Genomic DNA, 27,160 nt, shown 5'->3' on the forward strand with positions numbered 1-27,160 from the left:
TTTTATTTCAACATTTTATTGAACTTTTCATATTACACAATTTACCCAAAACATTTAAAGTAACAGTAAGACAAACTTAAAAAAAAGAAAAAGTTGTACAGACGAAACATCTCTAGGTGAGGCAATATGTAAATTTAATTGTCAAATCATGATTTTGTTACTCTGCTATACAACTTGGTACCATTATCACTGATACTAAATGACTCAAGAGTAAGACATTACACATTCAGTTTATATGAGAAAAAGAGATTATTTACAACTACTCGAAAGAGAAGCAGAAATGCCAACAATGGTATCATTCAAATTCTAGTGCAATGTGAATTGTTACCAACAGATTTTATTTGCTTATATAAATTTTGAAAATAATTCAAACCTGGCTACCTTATTAGAAGCTGACAAAGTAGTCTTTTCTGTTTCAAAATATCAGTGGACAAACATCCTCCACAACCTCAGTTGATACAACAAATATAAAGCATCATTTTTTTTTTTTTTCATTTCATGAACAGATATACTAACACTTAGGTAGAAATACTACAGCATTTGTACTCAATAAAGTGAATGCTTTGTGCAGTTTTAACAAAGCTGCTGCTAAAAAGACAGTTGTGAGTAGTCAGGTACATCTGCCAAAGTAAGCAAGTTCTCACCTCTCCAGTTCTGTATGTTTCTGAAAACACCAGCTAAGGTATCAAATACCCATTTTCAAGTTACTTGTTTCTACTATTTCATATTTATAACATCTCGTGCTGAGATTTTGGAGGCTTTAATAGATAACCTTATTAACCCAGATAATTTTTTTAAGAGCCCACAAAATAAAATTGAGAATGGCATTTCAGGAAGGTCTACACACATGTATTTAGTAAGTTAATTCATAAGTTCACTTTACACAGTAAATTAATATTTACCAGTTTTTAATTGCTTTCAGTATACTTGACTCAAATTAAGAAACCCTACAATGTAAGGCAAGTGTATCACAAGCTCAGTGGCCAAAATCTGGCTTATGTAAGAGGACCAATGGGCCTGTGGAATATTTAATAGAATCTTTTTCATAATGCTCTTAGTTCTATTGAATTAAAAAAATACTATTTTGAGCTATTATTATCTTAAGAAGTGTAGCCCATGGATATTTGATTTGGCACCTACGTTAAAGAAAAATAACAATTTTTAAAAGGGAAAGGTGTATCTTATGGTTATCTCACTCACTCTTTTCAAAATTCAGTGCAACATATTTGGCTAGCTTAAATTTAAGTGCTTGACTGTTCAAGATTTTGTTTCAACTAATTTGGAATGGTAGTAAAAAATTACTCATATTTTACTTCCTATGTTTCAATTTTAATGTTAATCTGTATTCCCTTTCTCCAAAAAGGAAAATAAGATCAACCTTACTTGTGTGTGGTTCAGCCTATTGTTCTGATAATTATTCCACAATAAAATGAATTTATGTAACTATTTTCAGCTAACTTCCAACAAATATCCTGAAATATTTAATTTTTAGCTAAATAAAGCATCCTATGGATTTTCGTTAGTAAATACTTGATTCTATTCAGATTCTTTTCTAGAAATTTTTTAAACTTGAAATTTTCTGGTTTACTCTTATCTGAAACTATCTTAATTGAAAGCAATTTAAATGCTATTGGTTCGACAAAGTAAACCTTAATCTAAAATATTCACCATAAAATATAAAATGTGATCAGTGGTGTTTATTTACCCCCTCTTGGTGAATTTAAAAATGGAAAATGTAGGTGTTTCAGTAACCACACACACACACATAGGAGAGATTTGCTACTTATTACTGTTTTTACACTTTTTGCATATCACTTTTTTGTTCCAATACTACTATTTGCAAAAAGTAACCATTTCTGTGACATTTAGCAAGTACAATTTCAGTTACTATGCATTCTTGGTTGGACAATATCAGTGCAAAGTCACTGTGTTCAGAGAGCTAAATGGTTCGTGATACAACTGTGATTATTCATGTGAAGAAATAAAACTTTAAAATGTCTAATGATACAGCAAACACATGTCATTTTACTATACAAAGTGCTTAACTCACCAAATTACATTTAGGAACAGACAAAATGTTTTTATTAAACTGATGAATTTTTTTTTTGCTTATTATATGTTGAAATGTACTTTTTCCCCACCCATAAAACACAAGGGCATATTTCCTTTAAGCTTTGGATTTTTCTTCAGTATTCATCTAAAGAAGTTTAAATAAAAGGTGATAAGAATAATTGCTTTTCCCTCCATGTACATCTATTTTGGAAAACAAAATTTAAAGCAAAAACTGAAAGAAAATAAAAACGGAAGGCATTATCTAGTGATGACTATATAGTAGACAAGAGGCACAAATTCCCAGATGAATTTTAATTTTGTTTCCTCTCAGACAAGCCATTCAGACATAAAAGGTAAATGAGGTTCACTTAAGTACACAATTTGTAAATGTGGAAACAGTAGTAATTGTCATGATTTTTTATATTCTCTCTTAAGAGTGGCTCTAAAAACAGTCCGATGATTCACACAAGTAGCAAAGCAAACCAAACTCTATAAATGTACGATAAATTAAGTTGCTAGCACTGAAACACTGGGTTTGGATATGGACAAGGATGTTGTCTCTGACTTGCATCTTTTGGGTACCTTGGCTTTTGATATTTTGATGTTCAAGTAGAAAGTGCATGACTTCGTTTTATGCAATAAGGTGATGTAAGTGTAGAAAACGTGTAGGGATGAAGGAAATTCCAAGTTACATGTGTCTACATAAATGGCTTTATAAAATCAATATATATAGCCATTAAGATAGTTATATAGGGACAGTGCAATTTAAAACCTTTTTACTCCTGCTTACAGATTGCCAAATCTAATCATCCCTTAAGTCTTTTTCAATAATGATGTCATTTATTTGCTTAAAGGTAAAAATCTCCCGATTGTGCTAAGGACATTAACACACTACACTGTATTAAGGATACTATACCAACATCAATCTAGAAGGTAAAATAAACATTTAATGAATCTTTAAGTCAGATGAAATAGATTCAACTCTATAAAGTTTTTAGATTTTGTAATAAAATTTTGCTTCTGCCTAGGATCATGTTTACTTCACCATGAGTGCTACACTAACTAGAATTTAATAAGTGTTATTTTTATTGAGTTTTCAAATTTGGAAGAGTTTTGATCCAAAATATGTACCTATGCCTTAAAAAACAAAGTCAAGATAATCAGCATGGGCTTTTGTACCAATTTTACTTTCCAATCCATTTTCTTCCCCAGTATTTCACTTTTATCCCTCATAACTTTATAGCAAATTATCCAGATATCTTCCAGACTACTCAGTGAGGGAACCTAAATCTCAAATGTTATTTTGAAGAAGTGTAGAGTAAATAATTTTGGTAATCTGTAAAACAGCTGCATGCAGTGTGTACTGTATTATAACAGCACCAAACCCTTTATAAAAACCAAACACTCCTTCCTCCTGCCTTATGGTATTGATACAGTCTCTCATTCCCTCATACTGTGTATTAATTGGAAGCACTTCATAGCCAAGGTCTGTATTGTCAATTATTGTGCGTGTTCCTTGAATGTGAAGGCGGTGCAAAACTGTTTCCAATGGGTAAAGTATAACGTCAGAACAAAGACTGGCAGCAAAGTTAGCAATAAGTTCTGGAAAATAAGCATCCAACATACTCTGCACAGGGCTAGTGCTCTCAGCTAGGTGGCTATTGTAAGTCTTTCTCTTTAGAATTAGTAGGACAAATTTCTGAATAACTGAGCTGATGATGTAATGAAGAACTCCATGAAGCACCGTAGGGAAGATCAAGGAAAGAAGCGGAAGAAGTCGTTTGCTGTGAGGCACTCCCATGCCTATCACTCTTCCAATTCCTTCTTTAACACATTCCAAAATGCCAGTATTATCTCGAATTATCTCACTCTGAAATAAAAATGAATAAGTAAAACTTAACATTTGCTTATTTTGCCACAGAAAAAGGACTCTTTCTAGGTTCCTTTTAAATCCTAACATAGTGACGGAAGAGGGAAACATCCATGATTTGCAGACTTTAACTGTTATCTAGGCATCAGATTTTTTTTCAAATAAAATCTCATAAAATTGCTATCAGTGAAGTTCAGAGTTAATCTTATTGGGGTAGGGAGACTAGGGAGGTATGTAGGTGGATACATCTCAAGAAACTTCTTAGAACTTGTGGAAAGGCAATAACTATGTAATGCTTAAGGAGACACTATGGTGCTTATAGTTCTTAAACATGTTTAAATCCTGCCTCCATTACTTACTGACTATGCAACTATTGTCAAGTTACTTAACTTCTCCTAAGCAGAGTTTCCCATTCTACAAAAATGGAAATGACCATTATCTACGTTTCATGTACAGGGTTGTTGTGAATATTAAATGAAAAAAGGCTTGGCACTTAGGAGTCACTCAATAAATGTTAGTCTCATTATTACCTGCAATGTCTGCTTTTGTAGAATTTTGGGGATATGAATAAGAAAGTTTGATATGGATTACCGAGGTATAGACAGATAGAAAAGAACTTGCTAAAAGGCACTTTGGCTGCAGCAATGACTGCAGAAAAGTAGCAGATGAAATTTATAAGGTAGCCAGGGGCTATATCATGCCTTATAGACTGCTCTGTAGACTTTGGCTTCTAGTCAGATGGGAAATAACGGGTTGATTTTAAGCAGAAGATGGACATGACATAATTTATATTTTAAAAGACTACTGGCTGTTGTGCAAAGGAGGACAAGATCAGTTGAAAAGCCAGTTCAAAAGTTACTGGAATCATCCAGTAAAGGGATGATGGTGGCTTGGACTAGAAGGTGGCAACAGAAGTGAAGTGGTTCAATTGTGCTTTTGTCCTAAAATCAAAGTCTATGGGAATTACTGGTGAATTGTATTTGGGGTATGCAAGATAAGGGTCAAGGATAACCCCAAGGTGGTTGTACAGAGGACTGGGGGGAATAGCATTGCCTTTTATTGAGTTGAAAAACTGCCAGAGTAGCAATCTGGTGAAGATCAAGAGTTCAGAAATGTTAAGTCAATTAACTCCAAATGGAGTTCAAAATAGAAATTACAGGAAAAAGGTACACAATGGACCTACAGATGGTTTCGACGATATCTCAACTTATGTTTTCAAATTTATGACAGGTTTATTGGGATGTAATCCCATTGTAAGTGGAGAAGCATTGTATTATAAATGTGGGTGTCTTTAGTAAATAGATGATATTTAAAACTATGAGACTACAATGAGCTTGCCTAGCCTTCTAATCCATCTTCCTACTTCTGACCCTGACCTCCTTCCCGCTGGTTTATTTTTAATACAACAGTCAAAGAGATCCTAATAAAGATGTAAGTCAGATCACACCACGGTTCTCCTCAAACCTATCAAAGACTTTCCCTCCTTCCCAAACAAAAGCCCAGTTATTACAATGATTTACCATGTCCTATATAATCTGGTCCTCTCTTACCACTCAGGCCTCATCTCCTGTATTCTTCCCTTGCTTAGTTAGCACCAACCATAACAGCTTCCTTTCTACTTCTCAAGCATGCAAGATACAACACACATGACACAGTCCCACTTAACAGTTTTTGCACTTGCTTTCCCTCTAAATAAAACTCAACATTTGCTTATTTTGTGCTTAGTTAGCACCAACCATATCGGCATCCTTCCTACTTCTCAAGCATGTATGACACAACACACATGACATAGTCCCATGTAAGGGTGTTTGCACTTGCCTTCCCTTAGAATATTCTCACAAATATCCATGTTGATCTTTACACAAATGTTACCTTCTCAGTGAGGCTTTTACTTATCTTCTTAAAAAAATATTAACTGCCCCCCCCCGACCCATTACACATCCTATTTGCCTTCCTTTCTTTATTTTTGCTCTCTTTAGCAGTTAATCACCATGAAATATACCTTATATTTAGTTGTTTATGTCTACTTTTCCCCATAAGAATATAAGTGCTATGAGAGCAGAGCAATTTGTTTTTGTTTGCTGTTGTATCCCCAGGGTCTATCACAGTACGTGATACAGGCAAGTACTCAATAAATATTTGATAATTTTTTTTTTTTTAAGTTTAGCAGTTAAGGAAGATAATCTGAAAGGTAAAGTGATGTTATTAAAACCTTTATTTGAAACTATAATAAGTCTGAAGTTGATTTTAGGGAATATGAGTCAATATGAATCCTTAATCAGTGAAAGGATATATAAGCATTGCAACTTAAAAACAATCTTGTATGAGTACACAGAATTGACTTTTAAAATGCAGGGACTAGTACAAGGACTTTTTTTTTTTTTTTTTTTTTGAAAAGACAGAGTCTCACTCTGTCGCCCAGGCTGGAGTACAGTGGCGTGATTTCGGCTCACTGAAACCTCTGCCTCCCGGGTTCAAGCTATTCTTCCACCTCAGCCTCCCAAATAGCTGGGACAACAGGCGCCTGCCACCATGCCCGGCTAATTTTTGTATTTTTAGTAGAGATGGGATTTCACTTTGTTGGCCAGGCTGGTCTCGAACTCCTGACCTCATGATCCACCCACCTAGGCCTCAAGGATTCTTAATGAAGAAATAGATCACTACAAAGTTCATGATGACTGGGTAATTATGAAGGATGAAAGAAATGTAAAAATAAAATCTTTCCTAAAACAAAAACTAAAGTTTTGAGTCTTTAGTGTGAAGATAACAATAGTATCATTAATATATTGCCAGGGAGAAGAGGTTCTAAAGGAAGTTAATTTTTAGAGGGACAGATGAGATTATTTTTATAAGTTGAGTCTGAAGATTTAACTCACATAAGATTAGAACTAAAGTGATTCCTGTGAATAAATTAGCTCTTCCAGAATAATGAGTATAGGATAAAAAAACAGAGGGTCAAGGATTGAGCTTTAAGATATAACAGAAGAGATGGCAAAGGGGTTATTGAAAAAAGATGTTCAAGAGAGAGAAATCTCAAGAAAAAAGAGTTCTAGAAAAGCAGACAAAAGAAATCAAAAGGCGTTAGCAGGTGGAACTTGAAGCAGGAAACAAGAGGTGAATACTGGGTTAAAAAAAAAAACATACACAGAACAAACCCTATCACATAGTGAGCCGGGCACTTACATAAATAACTCATTCAATGTTACACCTCAGTTATTAAAATACTATTCACAATTTATGAATAAGAAAATTATAAAGGTAAGAAATCTGTCTAAAGTCCCAGGTCTAATTTAAGCAGAGAAATGTGATAATGGGTCTGTCTCAAGCTAAAAGTTGTTTTCCCCAATAAATCATTCTGCTTAGTTGTTTTTCCTTAAATAATTACTTTCCTGACATTTTTTCCCTTATCTTTAAAATGAAGGTATCTCATACAAGTGACAACTCTGTAAATTCTATAGCACCATACAAAAATTGTATCATTTATTTAACACAATGCCAAATGCAAGGGGAAGGAGGGAAAGTATTATTTGGGTCGTAAGACATTAACTTCAGTTAACTGAAGTTAGTTCTAACAGAAATAATAATAATAATAATAATAATAATAATAATAATAATAATAATAAATAGTAAATCAAAGATGAATGATACAGCCAGAAAAGATACAAGGTAGAGAAGAATAATTAGAAGAGCAAAGGCTGATCCAGTGGGAGTTTCTACAGAGAGGGCACTCACATATACTAGAGAAAAGAATATGCTAGAGGATCTGATGTGGAAATAGAAGACATGTGTAAAAATAGTGGGATTTTGTATACAGGTGAAGTAAAAACTACCTTCATCTTACAGTTTTAAGTGTAGGAAGAAGGGTAAGACATTTAATTAAATGTACTTGAAGCGCCACCATGTGGTTAGGAATAGTAACACAAGCAAACAGAATTTAAAGTGCTAGCAGAAAATTGCTTCAGCTTTGTAGTATTTACCACACCCAATAGTATCAAATGTTACTTAAAGGCATATTTAAAAAGAATCTTGTCAGTAAACTACCTGTGGGGACAACCTGCTTCCTGTTTGGATGATTATCCAACATGTTTATTCTCAGGTAATTTTTAATTTACTGTCCAATGATAAGCCATAACCATCTGAGTTGTATGTAAGGGCCTTAAAAAGTTTATAGATTCTTTGTTTTCAGAGCAAGTTATAGGCTGTGTTCTGAGATGTCTAAATGAAGAGTATAGTTGCCTATGGAAAGGACAAAAGTAATTAAAACTAGCAGTGTGACTTAAGATGGCAGTGGAAATATACAGACAAGCAATGTGTGATATAACTGTGATATTTATAAAATAAACATTTTAAGACATAGTCTTAAAATTTTCTGCTGAAATATTAGATATATACAATATACTGAATAGTCCAAAAACTATTCTTAAATAAAAAGAATGACAGTAAAAAAAAAAGCTCACCTGCACTGTTTCAATCAGACTTGCTGAATAAAAAGGCATTGCCACCACATAAGTTAGGCTATAGAAATTAAAACAAATTTATCAGTATACTGAAACAAGATGCTTATACGAATTTTTTTAATATCTGCTTTAATATGCCAACATAATTTATAGTCAAGCTAGAATAATCTTTTTAACGTTTTCAACTATTAATACCTATAGCCTAAAAATTCTAACTTCAGAAACCTGTAACATAGGATGCTTTATTCAACAGAAATGAAAAAGTCAAATGACAAAAACAAGGACAGCCTGCAATGAAAATAGATTGGACATCTACCTACACATAACTAATGCAGCCTATAAATCTAAAACGTAAAATTTAGGATGAGGGATCCATTCCATAGTTTGCCTTTTTAATGATATTTGAGCAAGTAAACTTTTCTGTTACTATCCTCTTATATCAATTCCCAGATTTCCCATCCAGCAGAGTTAGGCCAGTCTTCAAATGGTGAGTGAAGTCCCCTTTTATTATTAAAAAAACAACATTATACAGCTTTGCAAAGTTGTTTTCTATCACCAATATTTAGACAGAGTAATATTACAACTTTGCAAGCCTGCAAAATATAGTTATTCAAAATAATATCAAGGTGGGACTTACCTAACCCTTATGGGCCAGGTCCTGGCAAGTAGTAGTTTTCAAGGTGAATGGAACATCACTAAGTAATAATGTGCTGGAATGTCCCATTGAGGGAGCCAGCAAGCTGGGGGATTTCCAATTCACAATCTTCAAAAAAAAAATTAAAAAGTGAAGAATAAAATTCTAATCTACAAAAATGGTTACCGTTGTAAAATCACTAAGTGCCTTCAGGACTACATTTCAATGTCACTAATGTTTTTTGGGTTTGCTCATCACCATACAAATACATTTGTATCTCTGATTAACAATAAAATAGTTATACTTTCCTTGAAAATCTGGGTTAAATATATTGAAGACCCATGCTAACTTCCTAAGAATACACACACAAAATTAGTCTGTGATTCCAGCCTTTCAAATTAGTAAGATTTATTTTAAAGATAACATATATTTCAAGATTTATTCCTAAACTCTGTTACTTGTCCTTTGAAGTTCTAGTCCCACAAACATTTCACTGCTCTAATTTCCTTCTCTACAGTTATTTAATAAGATTTGTTTCCAGTTCTAATACTATAAAAATTAGTGAAAATGTCCAATAAAAATGCCATTTTTTGATACTTACGATTTCAGTAGAAGGTGTTCTCCTATTTGTTTAGGACTCCATTTATGTAAAACCTCCCTAAAACATAAAAATAAACTTAAATAAAACAAAAGCCATGTTACTTAAAACATCTGGAATTAGTGCAATTTTCAAAACAGTAATCAACTTCTAATTTTTTTTAATCTGTAGGAGAAATAGATTCTAATGGTGAACATTTTCTTTTCTGGAACACAGTGTAAACAACTCTGATGATTTAACAGAAAAAAAAAATACACGGTGTTTTCGTATGTGCTGATAGAAGGGACTGGCAGAGAAGCAAGAGGCACAACTGATTGTGAAAGTAAACATGAGAAAGTGAAGAAAATTAAGACGGTAAGTTAAAAGAAAGAGAATAGATATGGAAACAAAGAACAGGATTTTAAAAGGCTTTAGAAAGTATGTAAGAATGGGATTTTTTTTTAAAATTAAGTAACTCTAATGCAGGCTGACACATTACATTTATGAGTACTTAATTTCCAAAGGATCTTTACTTAGTACAATCACATAATTTTGTGACCATTATATTCTATTATCTTTGTGAGCACCTACTAAATGCCATTACTATGCAAAGTGCTTTGCATGAACTATTTCTAATCTTCATAATAACCCTATTTTCTCCATTTCATAGATGAGGAGATAGGATCAGAGGGGATTAATAACTTACCAAATCCAAGTAACCCGTTACTGTGGAACTGTGTTCTAAACCTCTGTACTCTGCCTGTACTGCCTCTCATCTTATTTGATACAGAGAAGAATCTTGTGAGATAAGCAGAGGAGATACTGTCACACTTGTCTTACTGGTGAGAAAAATCAGGGTCAAAAAGATCACAGGGAAATGTTCAAAGGAAACAGGCAAAACGCCAGGTCTGGAACCAAGGTCTAAGATTGTGTGCATTCTGTCTGTTAGTTTGGGTACTTTTGGAAAACAAGAAAAGAAAGAACAAAAAAGGAAGAAAGAAAAAAAAAAAAAAAAAAAAGAAGGAAGGAAGGGAGGGAGGGAGGGAGCCAAGCTGAAATGAAATAGAACCAAAGGGGAAAAAAGGGAGTAAGTTCTATCAAGAGAAAAGTCCAAAAAGAGTCAAGATTACAGAGAGTAAAAAAAAAAAAAAAAAAGGAAAAATGTAAATAAGAAAAAAATAAAAAGGCAGCGGAGATAGGAGAAAAATGAAAAGAGAGAGAGAAAAAAAAAAAACCAGAAAGGGAAGTGCAAAATAAAGATAAGACTTGCTTCCACCAGTTACTCTGATGGAAGTGGTACTCATTCCATCATGGCTACAACAGGACTCTAGAAAAATGTTTTCTATTTCAAATGACTGAATTTGAAAAACAACAGCATATAAAGCAGTACGTACATCAGAGACTTTCAGACAATAGAACAACTACCCCTGATTTCTAAGACCTTAGAGCACCTTCTGGGCCAAACTCTGATTAAATTACTATTAACATATTTATTTGGCCTGAACAACACAATGTAGCTGAAATCATATTATTCAATGATTAAGTCGAAAAATATAAAAAATAGATTAGGCCTCTCATCTTCTGAAAGTTACTTTATGATTATAAAACAAAATATGTTACATGCTTTGTAAATCATCTTGGCACAGCTAATACTCATGGCCTCAGAAAGTATTACCACAGTTTATGATGACATCAATTTTAAGTATAAAATTGTGGTAAACATTAAGGACTGGATAGCCTCCCCTTTAAATACAACTGTCAGTTCTGAGTTACCTCCCCTTTGATGACTACTGCTAATTATTAAGATCATTAAGATAAAAGAAAAGGAGATTTAAAACCAAGTATTTAAAAAATGTTTTGGGGAATCTTCCTTGTATCTGTTCTCTACTACTTTATAAAATGGGTAAAATTTACTGTTACAGCTCTAGAAATTTAAATAAGCATACTTAAAAGTGTCAGTTGAGGGTAAATGTAAAATCTTGTCATTAAACCTTTGTATAATTCATTATCAAATACCAAACATATAAATATATCTAAATGAACTATTTTCAAGTAAAAGATACCCTCGCTAATATGCAAAAAAAAAAAAAAAAAAAAAAATCAATAAAATTTATTCGAGTACCTTTTCTCAAAACAGTCTAGTTTTTCATTTAACAGATCAAAATACATACTCCTATGCATAATCAACACAAAAAGCAATAAAATTCTAAAATAACTCTAATTTAGCAGTCTTTAATTTTCAAATGGTCAAATAGCTATCCTCATTAAAAAAAAAAAAACCTAAAAAAAACACTTCCCCCAACCTACCCTAAACCCCTCATCTTCCAGTTACCTCTCTTCATCAATCCTAGTCAGAGACAACGTTCTAAACTTGCTGTTTCCATGTCCGTACTTTCCCATTCACCTCTGAACCCACTTCAGATTGGTTTTGAACAAAAACAGCTCTTGCCAAAGTCTCCAGTAATCTCCATGTCATTAAATCTGATGGATGTTTTCAAGTCTCTACCTTATCTGACATTTCAGCAGCCATCAGAGCCTCGTGTTCTTCTCTCCTTGAAGCACTCTTTGCCCCTGTACTCCACTAGCCCATTCTCCGTTGGTTTTTATCCTGCCTTCTTCTGGTCTCTCCTGACTCCTTTTCAGGATCACCTTTCTTAACCCAGCCACACCTTGTTGGAGTTCCTAAGGTTCAGGCCCTCTTCTTCCACTATAGGGTATCCTTTTTCCCTAGGGACCCTCATACCTAGGGTTAGAACTACAAAACCTCCAAAATTAATTTACCTTCAGTTAAGAATTCATCATATGCCAGCCCCGTATCATGTGCCTACTCCATGTGGATATGATAAAAGCACTGAAAATGCACTTGTCCTAAAGTCCAACTTAAAATCTTTCTTTTCTACTTAGACTCTTTCAGTGTTCCCTACTCAGGAACTGTTCATCAGAAAGGAAATCTACTGAATTTGAGGAAGATTTCATTGTGTTTAAAATAACATGTGTTTAAAATAAGCAAATTCAGAGGGAACTGTTGGAGGAAGAATATAAGATATTTACAATGGTATAACCACAAATGTGTGATGAGTCAAAACTAAGTTGGAGTTGAACCAAATGGGTTTTGTGAGAGACTGAACCACACAGGTGGCCTTGGTTACAGGAACTCCTACCTCACGTATGAAAAAAGCCACATGTAAATTAAGTAAAGGGTACTGTGGGGTAGAATGACACATGGTTTAACTCATTCCAACTGGGGGAGAGGATTGGGAAGGGTTTAGCAGTAGATAAAGAGATCACACATGATGATCCTGGGTAATAAATAATTTGTTAAAAAGTAATACTACTGAGAAATTATAAATTTGCTGATTTAATGAACACTAGAGATCTGCTGTTTTTCTCTCTGATTTGATCATAAACTTTATAAAAAAACTAAATGTTGGTGTATCTATACTATCTCCCCTGTTCTACCTAGTAATTGTTATGCAATTAAAAAACCCCAGGCTAGGAGACCTCAGAGCTCATCTTCCTTATGTAGTAGCTTCTGTGAACTGCTTTTAATGTTTAGTGACCTTGTTTGCCACAACTCTGCCTTCTTCCCATTAATAGGAAAGGTCAAATCTGCCCAAAGAAGAATAAATAATTTTTTAAAAGATATTCACACTATACTTCAAAAAACAGCTTCATTTGACAACTAATTACACAAGCCCAATACAAGAAGTCATCCTTGATACTGCCTTCTCTCTCATCTCCCATTCCTAAAGCATCACCAAATTCCCTCAATTTGACCTAAGTGTATTTCAAAACTATCCACTTACCTGTATCTCAAAAGATACCACTCTGATCTTAGCCACTATCATTTCTCACCTCTACTATTGTAATAGAATACTAAGATGTCTCCTTTTATTCACTTCAGTCCTCATGCAACCTTTTCATCTACAGTTACAATGACCCTTTGAAAACAAACCTGATGTCACTGACCTTACTGAACCTCTTCAATATTCTTATAATGGCCTGCAGGGCCACACATGTTCTGGCTCCCACCTGCTCTGTACCTTACCCCTGGCCAGAGCTCCAGCCATGTTGAGCCTTCTCTCAGTTACACCTGAATTCTCTATGCTCCCCACTGCAACAGCATTTTTATACAAATTGGTATGTACCTCCTAATTACCACTCTGATCTACCTTAAGTGTCATGTTACTAGGGACACTTTCTAGCCCTTTAATACTTTCATGGAACTATATTCTTTTCTTTCAGAAAACAAATTTCAATTTGCAATTATTCATTAATGGAATTATTGTTCTTAGTGAATGTACTTTATTAGATTCTGAGCTTCCTGGCAACAGTTACCTTTTGTTTCCTTTCCTCATTGTAAACCGGTTTTTAGCTTAGAACCTGGCACATAGTAAGTACTCAGGAAATGTTAGCTAAGTAAATGAATGAATTAATGATTGGGGCTTATCACCAAAATTATCCAAGTAGAACAATGCAATAGAGGTTACTATTTTGTCTTCTTTAGAAAGATTCAAAATGATGAAAATATATTCCCACTCAGTTGACATGTCTGTCTACTAAGAAAGTTAGATGATAAAATTTTATAAAGTCCTATGCCTTCCCATTCCTATTTTTGTCTTCCCTGTAACCTGAAATTAACGTTATTCCTTCATCTCTGCTTTACAGAGGCAACATTACTTGCCTAAGGTCCCAGAAATAAAAAGTGAAATAGCCAGGACCTGAACCAATAGTGTTCCGGTTGCAAATATAGTCAACCCTCCATACCCATGGGTTCCACATACATGGATTTGGGCAACTGTGGATTTAAAATATTTATTTATAAAAGAGATAGTTGCATCTGTACTGAATGTGTACCGAGTTTTTTTTTTTTCTTGTCATTATTCCCTAAACAATACACAACAACAACTATTTACATAGCATTTACATTGTATTTGGTATTATAGGGAATCAAGAAATGATTTAAAGTATACAGGAGGTTGTGCAGAGGTTGTATGCAAATACAACACCATTTTATAAAAGGGACTTCAGCATCTCTGGATTTCAGTATCCACTGGGGGTGCTGGAATCAATCCCCCAGAGATACGAGGAACAACTGCATTGAAGTTTTTTCACTCTACCAAATGGAATTTCCTGCATTTTTGTTAATTTTTTACAGAACTGTTTGTTAGAGAATTTCAAGAATATTTGACTATAAGTACTAACTTGAGATCTTACCTAGTGATATAAAAGCAATAAAGTGAATAGTTAGCCAAACAAAGAAATACAGATTTTTAAAGAATAAAACAAGAAACTGAGCTACCCAAATGTTGCTGACCTTTCTAATCTTTGTTTTGTTTCAAACCTTTTAGCAAAGCTTTATTTAAGGAACTTCAGGACTATGAGGTCCTTCAAAAGAAATCACATTGGAAAAAAGCTTAATATCATTTTCTCTTGCTTTCATTTCCTTCCCTATAAGGACTAAATCCCAACATTGGGCATATGTGTTACTCTAGTAGCTATGCCTTCAACTATCTCACTTCTTTAACAATCCAAAAAATCCACCCTGCCAGACAATAAATTTGGATTAACAAACCATTCCAAAGCCTTTAATATTATCAATAGGATGATAAACAAAAATATAGTGCCGATATAGAAAATCACAGAGTAATGCCAAATAGCCCCTTAAAATTTTTAAAAATTTCTAATTTCCAATATTACCTATTAACATTCCTTTCATATACTCTTTGTAAGATTCCTTTGTTTACCCATCATTGTGATTGTCCCAAATGTGTATCATTCCTCTCATGCTTTTCTACTACAACGCCAGTGCTTCATTTTTTCACCAAATAACCCTGTATCCTGCTTCACAGAGAAAAGAGACACCTGAAAGCAAATTTCCCTAATTTCTCTACCTCTCTCTCAAATGTATCTGCAATTCTAATTCTCCCATTTTTGGTTTCAAGAACATGATTGTCCTACATCTTATGCTATTTCCAATTTGTTCTGAGGACCTCTCTAATGTCTCTCATTATCTCCCCCAACTACCCCTCCACCCCCGCCCAACACACACACGGCACACGTGTACACCTAGGATTCTGTCCTTGGTCCATTTTATTCATTTAATCTACACTTTCTCCTTAGGTGATTTCATCTATCCCAAGCTTCAACTGTTACTTTTATGCCACAATACCCAAAGCTCTGCCTCTGCTTCAATTTTTTTTTTTTTTTTTTTTTTTTACTGTGATCCATGGTTCCAACCAAATATTAGACATGTTCCCCTCCCTCGATGTCTTGCAAGAATCTCCAACTTCATTTATTGAAAGATAAATTCTTTATCTTCTTCCCTACTCCAACTTTTTCTTCTTCTTGAATTCTCCATCTTGGTTAACATTTTCCAATCTAGAAATCTCAGTCACTACTGACAACTCATTGTCTCCTATCTCCAATTACCAAGGTAACACAATGACCATCAATTATACTTCAGAAATATCTAGCCAGCTCATCCCTTTCTGTTCTGCTCCACAGTTCAGAACCTTCTCAGTCTCGCCTAGATTATTACAATAGATCTCCATAAATCTGTCTATACTATTCCATTTATTTTACACTGCCATTTGAATATATCTTGATCAGAACATCTATATATTAAAAAAAAGAAACATATTCCAACCCCATAGAGAATAAACTTACAAAGGCACAATTGTATTGTAATGTAGCACCTCAGCTTCTTTTCCTCATATTCCATTTCATACATACCCAATATTCCGAGCATAAGACACTTCTTTTTATTATCTAGACTGTCCAACCCCATGACATTGGACATGTTACCTCTTCTTGCTTACATGTGTCTCCTTCACTAAACTGAATACTTAAAGAGTGGGAATTGCTCACATACCCACATTTGTTCCTCATCTGGCAGTTGCTGGCACATAGCAGTAGAAGCTGAAAGATACATCTCAATAATACTAAGCCAAGGCACATTTTCTTTATCACATACTAATTTAATAAGATATAATTAATTTTATTCTTTGTTTCTTCTTTTAGTTACGTCAGACAAGTTTTCAGATTCAAGACATTTTTTACTTACTTTTAAAACAATATAATAGGGGAGGGATGGGGACAAGGGTTGAAAACTACCTATTGGGTATGATGTTTACACAATTGGGAATTGTTGGATGAGAGGATCATTAGAAGTTCAAACTTCAGCATCACACAATATACCCATGTAACAAGCCTGCACATGTACCCCCTGAATCTAAAAACGAATCACAACATGAAACTAACACTGAAGAAATGCTAAAAAAGGTACCTTGGCAAAGGTGTAAATTCACTAATTATGCCTTCTGCTCCAAGTGTGACTCCCTGGACAATAAATGTACTTCCCATTCCTTTCCACAGGGCTCTAGGTCCCTAAAATGAACAAAATTCATGGTTATTTCTGTTAATACCTACATCTGAAACAGAAAAGATCTTAATAAAACTTGATATTGTATAGATATTTTCCAATAAAACATTATTCTAATAGAAATATTAGTAGAGAACTATAATTAAATTAATTTTATATCATTTTAAAGTTATATTTAGGCTGAGAAGAACATTCCTATTAATTAAAAGCCCTAATGATTAACTAATTTGTCCCTAATATCTATATATTCAACTCCCCACTAGTCCTGTCCTGTGGATGACACAAGGTAACTTGAAACTTACATATCCACAACTTAACCCAATTATACTCACTCATACCACACCAATTCTTTCCTTCTCTGCTGTACTTCCTATTTCCCTAGATAGCAGCTTCATCACCCTTGTGTCCAAATAATATATCTAGAAAACATTTTTCTCTCACTGTTCCTATCTAATCAGTCCCCAGGTTCTACAAATTCTACTCCCTTAGTATCTTACAAATCCATGCTCTTCTCCATACTTAACACTATTACTTTATATCAATTTGACTACAAGTTTCACTGTCTCTGGTTTTGCCCCTTTGCATAATACTATCAGTAATACCCCTATTATTTATCTATGTTATTAATAGATATACATGATAGAATTAAAAAGAAGCAATAGGGTATCAGTTGAAAGTCTGTCTCCTTTTCATCCCAGTCCTCAGCAGCAGTTTCACAATTTATCCTCGAGATAATCCATGCATATACAAGTATATCTCTGTGTGTATGTTATAGAAATCTGTTTGTTTTGTGTATTTTTAACAGGTGGTATTATCTTGAAACATAAAAAATATCCTGGAGATCATTCCACATTAGTATATACAGAGCTCCCCTCTTATTTTTAAAGGTTACAAGGTGTTTCACCATAATATACCATAATTATTTCACTGGTACCCTAGTGATGGACATTTAATCATTTCCAGTCTATTATATGCAATGTCATAGGACATCCTTGTATATATATTTTTGCATATATATGTGCACATCTATGTGGGACAAGTTCCTGGAAGTGAAATTAGTAAGTCAAAGAACACATACATTTTAAATTTTGATAGATATTGCCAAACAATCCAAAGCTCTTCAAGATACTTTGGTCATGGCTAAAACACCTTCAACAGTACTCTTGTAGCTTTTAAGATCTAGTGTGCAGTTCTTAGAAGGTGCTTTAGAATCTGGATCCTGCTTACTTCTCTGGCTACTTTTTCATCTTTCTGTTAGTCTTCAACCCCCACTTTAAGTTCCCATTGTACTCTATTAAATCCATTCTCAAACATTATGGTCTCTCTTTGTCTTCAGCCTTCACACATTACTTTAAAAACCTTTTCTCTATCTTCATCATGAAAAGTTAGCCTTCTCAACAAGAAGCACACAATTCGGGCCTTTCTTTTCCCAAAGTTTTTCCCAGGCATACACTGAGCCCAAGCCCAGTTTTGATAAAATACTTCTCTTTTGTATTCTGACAGCATTCTGTACTTCTAATATTGCCTTTATCTTACTGCAGCACAATCTTCTGTTTAAGATCTTGTCTCCATGAATAAATATGAGCCTCTTGATAGCAGAGACATCATCTTAACACAGCTCTTTGTGGTTTTGCTAAATTAATTAATTTGTACTTTTGCTAAATTAAATTTTGAAAGATTCAAAAACATATTGCTGCGCTACTTTAGTTTTACTACAACAGTTAAGATGTTTTATTGACCAAATTGAAAGTAATTATTATTGCTTTAATGATTACTAAGCCCAAATGACACTTATATAAACCTTTAATAGAATCCATAGACAAAATTCTCACCTGAGTTTTGTTGAAACTGTACATAATATTGATGACTGTAAATGGAGTGAGGTGGTAATGCTGGGCATGGTAATTAACCTGTAAAAAAGATATTTCATGATTTTTTTCTGTTAATGTTTTGTCAAGAAATAACAGAGCCATGAAAGATATATGGTAGAATTGCAGTATAAACAAAAGTTAATTCCAAAGTCAACATAAATTACACATGAGCAAAATTACTCTTAAAAGTGCTTTAAATAACCTATTAAAAGTACAGTATGTACGGTTATATAAATACAATCTGAAGACCAATGCATAATACACACAGTACTGTAGACTATATAATAAAGAGGGTCTTATTTGATATTTGTATTGCCTTAAAGAATTGAATTACATCTCCCAACTCATGTTCATTTTAGGCAAGCATTTTTCAAACTATATGTGGTAACTGACTGGTATATGAAATCAATTGGGGGAGTGTCAAAACAATATTTATTATGTGAAATAATAAAATATTAGAATGTATTACATTCTAATGGTATTATTTCATAAAACGTTTAAGAATAATGTATTTGTTACTTATATATAATGTGTCCATTGGATCTCCATGTTAATATTACTACAATGTAAATATATATCGGAAATACACTGTTCTGTGGCACACACAGTCAATGCTATTTTAATGGTATTTCTGTATACATACTTTTCAGTGCTAAGCATGAACAGATTAATTTATAATGATTTATACTGTTTTGAACTCTAACAGCAAACAAATATAGGAAGCATTACTTTACAAAGAAAGTGGGTTGTAACAGGCCGGGCACGGTGGCTCACGCCTGTAACCCCAGCACTTTGGGAGGCTGAGGCAGGCGGATCATGGGGTCAGGAGATCGAGACCATCCTGGCTAACACGGTGAAACCCCATCTCTCCTAAAAAAATAGAAAAAATTAGCTGGGCGTGGTGGCGGGCGCCTGTAGTTCCAGCTACTTGGGAGGCTGAGGCAGAAGAATGGCGTGAACCCGGGAGGCGGAGGTTGCAGTGAGCTGAGATCGCGTCACTGCACTCCTACCTGGGCAACAAAGCAAGACTCTGTCTCAAACAAACAAACAAAAAGTGGGTTATAACAGAGTTTGCAAGTGGGGTCCACTGACTCCTGAAAGTCCCATTACCCTTTCAGTGGCTTGACAAGTTCAAAATTATTTTCCTAATGATTACTAAGATATCATTTGCTTTTTTCACTGTCTTGATATGTTCACTAATGGTACAAAAGCAATGGTAGGTAAAACTCCCAGCTCATTAGCACAAATTGAGGCAGCCCCATCAAACTGTATTTTCGTACTTACAGTATTTTTCACCTCATTTACCCATAGGGAGAAAAAAGCAACCTTCATATAGGGATATCCTTGATGATGAAGTAACAAAATGTTAATTTTATGAATCCTTGACCTTTGAGTACACATCCTCTTTCTAATTAATATTTTGTGTGTTACATAAGGAAGTAAGATTGCTGTCATGAGGAAAGCATGATAGAATTGCAAGCTGAACTAGCCAGTTTTTTCACGGAACATCATTTTTACTTAGAAAAACTCATTGACAGACTATACCTATTCACCCTTAGGACAGACATATTTCAAAAAAATAAACAAAGTGAGATTGTTGATTAAAACAAAAATAACTAACAGTATTTATTGTCAATGATAAGTTTGAATTTTCAAGTAAAACTCAGAATTTTGGAAAATCTATATCCATCGTCAAGAGCCGACAATACTTAAAGACTTTTCTAGTGAGATCAGTAGTATTTTTAATGAAGATGATTTTTTGATATTTTATAATCAAATGTCTTAACATCAGGAAGATCTATATAACTCATTTGGTCAATATTTTTCAAATAACTTATGCACAATTATACAGAATCATGCATAAGTAAAAATATATATTCAAGATGCAGTATAATTAAATAGATTTTTTAATGTAACAAAGTGTAAAAAGTTCACTAAAATGATTTCTGATTTCACATTGCAAATAACCTTTAAGAAACTACCACACAGTGAGTTTTGGTGCAATTGCAAAGAATACCCACAATTATCTCAAAAGAATATAATATACTCCTCTCCTGCTTTCAACTACACATGTGTACAAGACTAAACTTCCTTGCTTCTTTCAAAAACCACATGATGCAACAGATTGACTGCAGAAGCATATGAGAGAAACTGGCTCTCTATTATGTCAGGTGTTAAAAATATTTGCAAAAATGCAAAATACTTTCATAAAAATATATTATCTTACTAACAGATGTATTATTTTAATGAATTATATAGATACATTGAAATTTTCCCAATTTTAATTTCTGAAATGGTAAATATCAGCAGATATGACCAAAATAAACCAAAGTTATTTAGGATCCTCAATATTTTTTTAAGACTTTAAAGAGGTTTTGAGACCAAAAAGTTCGGAACATTTCACATGAAGTAACAATTACCTGGTTTCATGTCATTTATGTAAGTTCTGCCCTTCATATTAGGGTCAGAAGTATTGCTTCAAAAGATCAAAGAAATGACATTTACCTGACATTGGCGGCGTAGAACAATGCAAGGATGTGCCAATACATTTTCTGTAAAGAGACTATATAAAAATAATTTATATATATGTATGTCTACATAGAGACAAATTAAATTTACAACATGTATCTTTCTGAAATTATTCTTGCCTGAAGAATCATGCATTACTTTGTTTTCCATTCTTAAAAAAATTAAACAGATCTTTAAAAATGTCTAGAAATGTTTGCAAATGATTCTACCCATAACAAAATTCAATATGAAATGAATGAAAACCAGATCTGCATACTAGTAAACAAGGGAAACAATACATAATACATAATAGTAATGTCTGTAGTGTAAGATGAAACTAGATCTCTGTTTGTTTAATGTGGGAAATGACACATCAGTTAAATGGCATTTAATGCTGCAAATTATTTCGTTCAGAAAATATCCTATGAACAACATTCCTATCAGCAGAGCCATTTGATCTTCATGAACCCCATTCTAAAACTGTTGGTTTTGATGCACTTCAATTATAAGGTTTAAGTATAAATTTAAGTATAAATCTTAAATTATAAGATTCTTAATGACCATGTTAATTGACTAATATTTATGTATCAAATTTCTGATTTGAGAATGTACCCCACAAAACAATTACAGCTGTGGGTTTCAGGTCTCAGAGTGACATATAAATACATGTTCACACATATTTATATGTAATAATAGTCTATCAAATGAATCAAAGCTTTAAGTATAAATATTGAAGCAAAAAACAACTCCAGCAGAATGGAAAACACAGATTTTATTTATAATGACATTAACACCCTCGGGTTCAATAATGCAAATAAGGTATTTTTCTTGGTTAAAATGTTTAAAATGATAGTGATCATTATGGCATGAAATGTAAGCTTTGTGCAATTCCAATATTTTTGAAAATGGTTTTCACTAAGGATCACAATAATCAAGACTAAAGGCTTTTCTTAAAATGATCGTTAGATATTAAAAAAAAAAAAGTAATGCTATCACCAAACGCTGATTATGAACACAATCTAGATGCTATGCTGCTAAATATCTTATAAGCATTAGAATGTTTAGAGAGAAGCCTCCATGCACAATTACTTTTTTGATGGGAGAGAGACAGATTACATTTCATTTTATTCTTTGGATAGACCCATGAAAAGAATGAAAACCAGATCTGCAAACAGGTAAGTAAGGGAAACAATACATAATATTAATATCTACAGTATAAAATTAAACTAGATCTCTATATGTTTGACGTGGGAAATGTCATGTCAATTACATGGCATCATTAAATGCCATGTAATTTTTATTTCTTTCAGAAAATGTCCTATGAACAAAGTTCCTGTCAGCAGAGTCATTTGATCTTCATGAACCCCATTCTAAATTACTTTTTTTGATGGGAGAGAGATAAGATTACACTTCATTTTATTCTTTGGACAGACCCATGAAAACAATTACAATACTCATTACAAAATTACTTTGTGTTTATAAAATTGGATGACTAGTCTATCCTTACTGGAAAAACTATCAAATTATATGTTTTAAATAATGATCATGTTTTTTTTCCTGCAAAATATTATTCAAAATTTAAGCTGCTGCTTCAAAGAAACAACCTAAAGGAAGCAATAATAATCATTTAATATTATAAATTAAAGAAAAACTCTAAATTAAATAAATAAAAGCTTTAAACGTCTTTAGATAAAACATTACCTTGCAAGTCCAATACCAAATCCAGCAAATCTATTCAGCTGTTCTAAAGTAAAAAAAAAAAAAAAAGAAATAAAAAAATAAGATTACTGATAACCAATATTTAGGTTTAGTCTAAAAACAATTTTTAAAAATTTATTTTATTAACCTGCTGTTCATTTAAACTTCAAAGTCAAATTCTGATGGGGCCAGGGAAATAATTTAAATGAATGAAGGACTCTGCTGGGGTTTGTGGCAAATTGCAAGGTGTACAGCCTTTAAAGCACAATTATTCTTTAACTCCAATTCATTGTTGCCACATGAGAGTGTGGGCCCAGGGTTTTGAAGCTGTAATTTTTTCAAAAAAAGATATTCTCATTTTATAGAAAAGCTTCCAATTTTGAAGTCCTGGACAACTATTTCAGAAATTGTTAAAACACTGTCTGGGCCTAATGAAACAAATATGCAGACAGAACCTAAGGGCTAGCAGTTTTCAGCTTCTGATTCCAATCAAAAAATTTTCCATGGTTGGCCGCAGCTGATACTTTACCTACGACTTTACCTTCTATGCTGTAAAAACTAGTTATTCACTGTTACTGATGGAGAGCACTTTATTAAACCAATAACTGCAAGTAAAGCACCTCTAAATTATTAATTTGAAAGGGTACTTAGGGATAACCAAAATCGGTAAATACAGTTCTCTTCTTCCCCATCTCTTCAAGTTTTAAATAGTTTGAGGCTAGCTGTTTAATTAATCGGAGTAGGTTACTGGATATGTATGTGCTACTATAGATGGTATGTCTGTTGTGTTACTGGAAAAGTTCACAGCTGGAAACATTCCTATGCATATATCAGAAGAGAAAAGCCTTTCTTCCTGACTAAACTCAAAGTCATAGTGGTGAACTATTACAACCCCAGGGAACCAGACATTAAATTCTAACTATAATACAATATTCACAAATTACAATTCTTTCTTCTCTTTCAAATGAAGCAATTGCCCTCACTATTCCCTTTCAATCAGAACAAGGCCACCTAAGCATGTTCCTGGGAAACTACGCGGTTCACCCTAGAAAAATGTACAAGCTAAATAGAAAGCTTCTTTTACCTACCTAAGGCCCTTTTTCCTTAGATTTTACCCTTTTGTTTTGTTTTGAGACGGAGTCTCCCTCTGTCGCCCAGGCTGGAATGCAGTGGTGGGATCTCAGCTCACTGCAAGCTCCGCCTCCTGGGTTCAGGCCATTATCCTGCCGCAGCCTCCCGAGTAGCTGGGACTACAGACGCCCGCCACCACATCTGGCTAATTTATGGTTTCACCATGTTAGCCAGGATGGTCTTGATATCCTGACCTCGGGATCCGCCCTCCTCGGCCTCCCAAAGTGCTGGGATTACAGGTGTGAGCCACTGCGCCCAACCTTACTCTTTTTATATGTATAGATCACCCCCAAACAGTAACAGAAAATGCTACTAACATTTTCTGGAAGGTGTTAGGAAGATTTACTCTTGTTTACTGTGTAAATCTCTTTGGTGTCTAAGTTTGTTGCAAAATTAACATTCACATACCTCTTACAGCTGCAAAATTAACCCCTGGTTGTGTCAAGGAACTCTTCCTCATTGTAACCATCAAAGCATAACTTATGAAAAGATAAAAACATAAACTTTACTGCCTAAGAAGATAACTGTGTAGCAACGGTATATGCATTTTTGAATTATTTGATTTATAACTTGTAAAACCTTTCCAGTATTCTTCTGGACTAGTATTGGGACTAGTACGACACAACGGGAAAAAAGCAAAAAACAAAAAACAGCGAAGAGTCAAAAAGCTAATTGTATGACAATTAGCTAGGTAAGTCATCTATCCTTCTTCACATCCTCATTTACTCACTAGGCATTCGTTAAAGTCTATTCTTCCTAGTTGAATAAATATTATTTTATTTCCAAGTCAAAGTCGAGGAAATGAGAATGAAGCTGATACCTACAATAAATTTAATATTAAATAATACCATTAATCTATTATTCTAACAATTGCAGGAGAATAGAAAGAGGTAGCTATTATTCTTTATAAATAAAAAAGGGATGTTGAAAATATGTACATTATGCAGTGTTGCAGCTTTTCTGATATCCCATAGAGAATAATTATGTCATGATTCCAAAGTCCTATCCTGAAATTGTATCGGTGTTTCTAACTTTTATATGTAGTTTTTAGGTCAGAAGAAAGAAAGCAGAAGGGAAAATTATAGGAAGGAAACTTTCTAGACTGGGGATCTGAAAAGCAGATAAAACTTCTGTGTTTAAAAAGGAAAAGGAAGGAAACTTTTTTTTTTTTTTTTTTTTTTGCCTATGTATCCCATACTGGATTCTTCTACACATCTTAAAGATGAGAAAACTGAGGGCTCACAAAGGTTAAGTTGTTCAGATTACGAGTGGCACAACCAAGTTTGAACCCAAATTTGCTTATGCTGAAAGGCTTCTCTCTTCAGAACACAAAACTACGAGTAAACACATTCATTAATTAATTAAATCGAGAAAATACAGCTGCCAAAGTTAATCAGGTAACAGTAAATAATCCAAACTCCTTTTTAACTCTGGCCATCAGTTGGGACACCAAAACCTCTAAAAATTCCTACTATGTACCCCATAGCTAAGGCAGATGTCTTTTTTGGAATTGATTCAGGAGAATTCGTTCGCGTGAGGAAGAGGGAGAAGGCCGGCTTCAGGGGCAGAGGACGAAGGAGGGCAAAGGGTGTGGCGCGCGATAGGATGAGAAGGAGCAGGAGGCGGGACCCTCTGCGCCGCTTCCGGGGTCTGCAGGCCTCAAGCCACCGCCCCACTAACCCACCATCCCTGCGTCGGTCCCCGTGCTTCTCACCACTGCTCTGCCCCTGCACACCGCCGCCGCCGCCAGTGGAAAAGGGTTCTTCCGTGGGGCCTTCGTACGGGGTGGAGGTGGTGGGCACGCCGTAGGGGGGGCTCTTCTCGCCCCAGTGCAGGTTGCGGCTGCCGGGGATGTCTGGGGGAGTCGTCACCCAGTGGCCCAGGTCCGCCCCGGTGCTGAAGGACCTTGCAGGGAAAGCGCCGCCAAAGCCCTGCTCGTCCCGGGCACTGCCCCGGTAGCCCAAGCCATCAAATCCGTCCGGGCGCCGCGGATGCATTGCAGCGGGGGCAGGATGACGCGAGCCCGCCCGGAGCCCACCACCACCCGGGCCACCGCGACCTAAGACCACACAGTTTCCCCTAGGCAGCCGCCGCGTCTGGGGGATATTCTGACAACCGGAAGTCACGTTAGAAACCCGGAAGTCTTGGGAGCACGTGATTATAGCCTCTTCCGGCAACCATTAGTGGGCACGGTTGCTAGGGAGACACGGCAGTAACCTATAACTTAAAACTTTGTTGTCATTAGGGAATAGGTGGGAATATGGTTGTGGGATTAATGAAACACGGTACCAAAGAGATTCCAGAAAGAGAATTGGTGTAGGAATAGGGCCTACATGAGAGGAGGTCAAGGATGCTTCTTGGAGGGAGCCGATAACCCGCGAGTGGAGCTTACCCGGTGAGATCTCGGCCAGAAATGCCCGATGTCACAGCTACGCCCCAGATCTCAGTGTATTCTCACGGGGCTGGTGCCTCACCTGCTCCGAGGAAGCTAGTAAAGGTTGGAGTTGTGGAGGGTTGGTAACCTTCTACCTAGCTTTGTCTCCCGCACTTGCGGTTTTGGATAAAATCTATTGAGAGATATGGTACTGCCCAATGAGCGCGAAAGTGCTATGGACCACCAGAGCAAGCATTTTAAAAGTTCAGGTGAACGTCGGGGGAGAAAGAAACCCACGTACTCGAATACTGCCCTCGTGGAGTGAGGAATTACGGGTTTTGCTTTTCTAAGGCTGTAAAGAAACTAGTTTTCTGTCGTATTTTTCCCGATGTATCTAAATCACTCAGGGTATTGAAATCCCAGTTGTATCTTTCAAAATCGGGACCTCTAATTAAATAACTGAGAAGAGTTCTGTAGAGGGTCCCCTACTACCTGTTTTCATTACGTCCACGGGCTCTTGGGGCAGGCTCCCTCCTCAGATCTGAGGAAGCCTTCCATGGGTTCATCCTATGTTCCTTCAACTCGATGGACTCCCAGGATTCCT

The 27,160-nt window shown here is 34.9% G+C and overlaps 1 protein-coding gene across 3 annotated transcripts; it reads right to left on the bottom strand.

Annotated features, from left to right (window-relative positions):
* On the bottom strand, positions 1-27,160 carry SLC25A46 (solute carrier family 25, member 46). 3 transcript variants are annotated; one of them, XM_011989405.1, is made up of 8 exons: positions 27,049-27,160; positions 23,055-23,097; positions 21,351-21,408; positions 18,807-18,884; positions 16,879-16,979; positions 9,615-9,671; positions 8,380-8,437; positions 1-3,922 (listed from the first exon to the last, which is right to left on the bottom strand). In XM_011989405.1, the coding sequence occupies exons 1-8, from the start codon at positions 27,056-27,058 to the stop codon at positions 3,344-3,346; spliced, it is 984 nt and encodes a 327-aa protein (XP_011844795.1). In that variant the 5' UTR covers positions 27,059-27,160; the 3' UTR covers positions 1-3,343. The 3 variants fall into 3 exon arrangements, with proteins under 3 accessions (XP_011844795.1, XP_011844794.1, XP_011844793.1); XM_011989404.1 differs by lacking the exon at positions 27,049-27,160 and adding an exon at positions 25,897-26,299 and having other exon boundaries at positions 1-3,679; XM_011989403.1 differs by lacking the exon at positions 27,049-27,160 and adding an exon at positions 25,897-26,299.

Source organism: Mandrillus leucophaeus, unplaced genomic scaffold (assembly GCF_000951045.1).
Source record: "Mandrillus leucophaeus isolate KB7577 unplaced genomic scaffold, Mleu.le_1.0 Scaffold352, whole genome shotgun sequence".
NCBI classification, from domain to species: Eukaryota; Metazoa; Chordata; class Mammalia; order Primates; family Cercopithecidae; genus Mandrillus; species Mandrillus leucophaeus.

Excerpts from the sequence above, each read along its gene's own strand:
- SLC25A46 (XM_011989403.1), bottom strand. The coding sequence starts at position 26,179 with ATGCATCCGCGGCGCCCGGACGGATTTGATGGCTTGGGCTACCGGGGC. Across the intron at positions 8,438-9,614 it reads GAACACCTTCTACTGAAATC|CCTAACTTATGTGGTGGCAA; the intron begins GTAAGTATCAAA and ends TAATTTCTATAG. Across the intron at positions 3,923-8,379 it reads GTCTGATTGAAACAGTGCAG|AGTGAGATAATTCGAGATAA; the intron begins GTGAGCTTTTTT and ends TTTTTATTTCAG.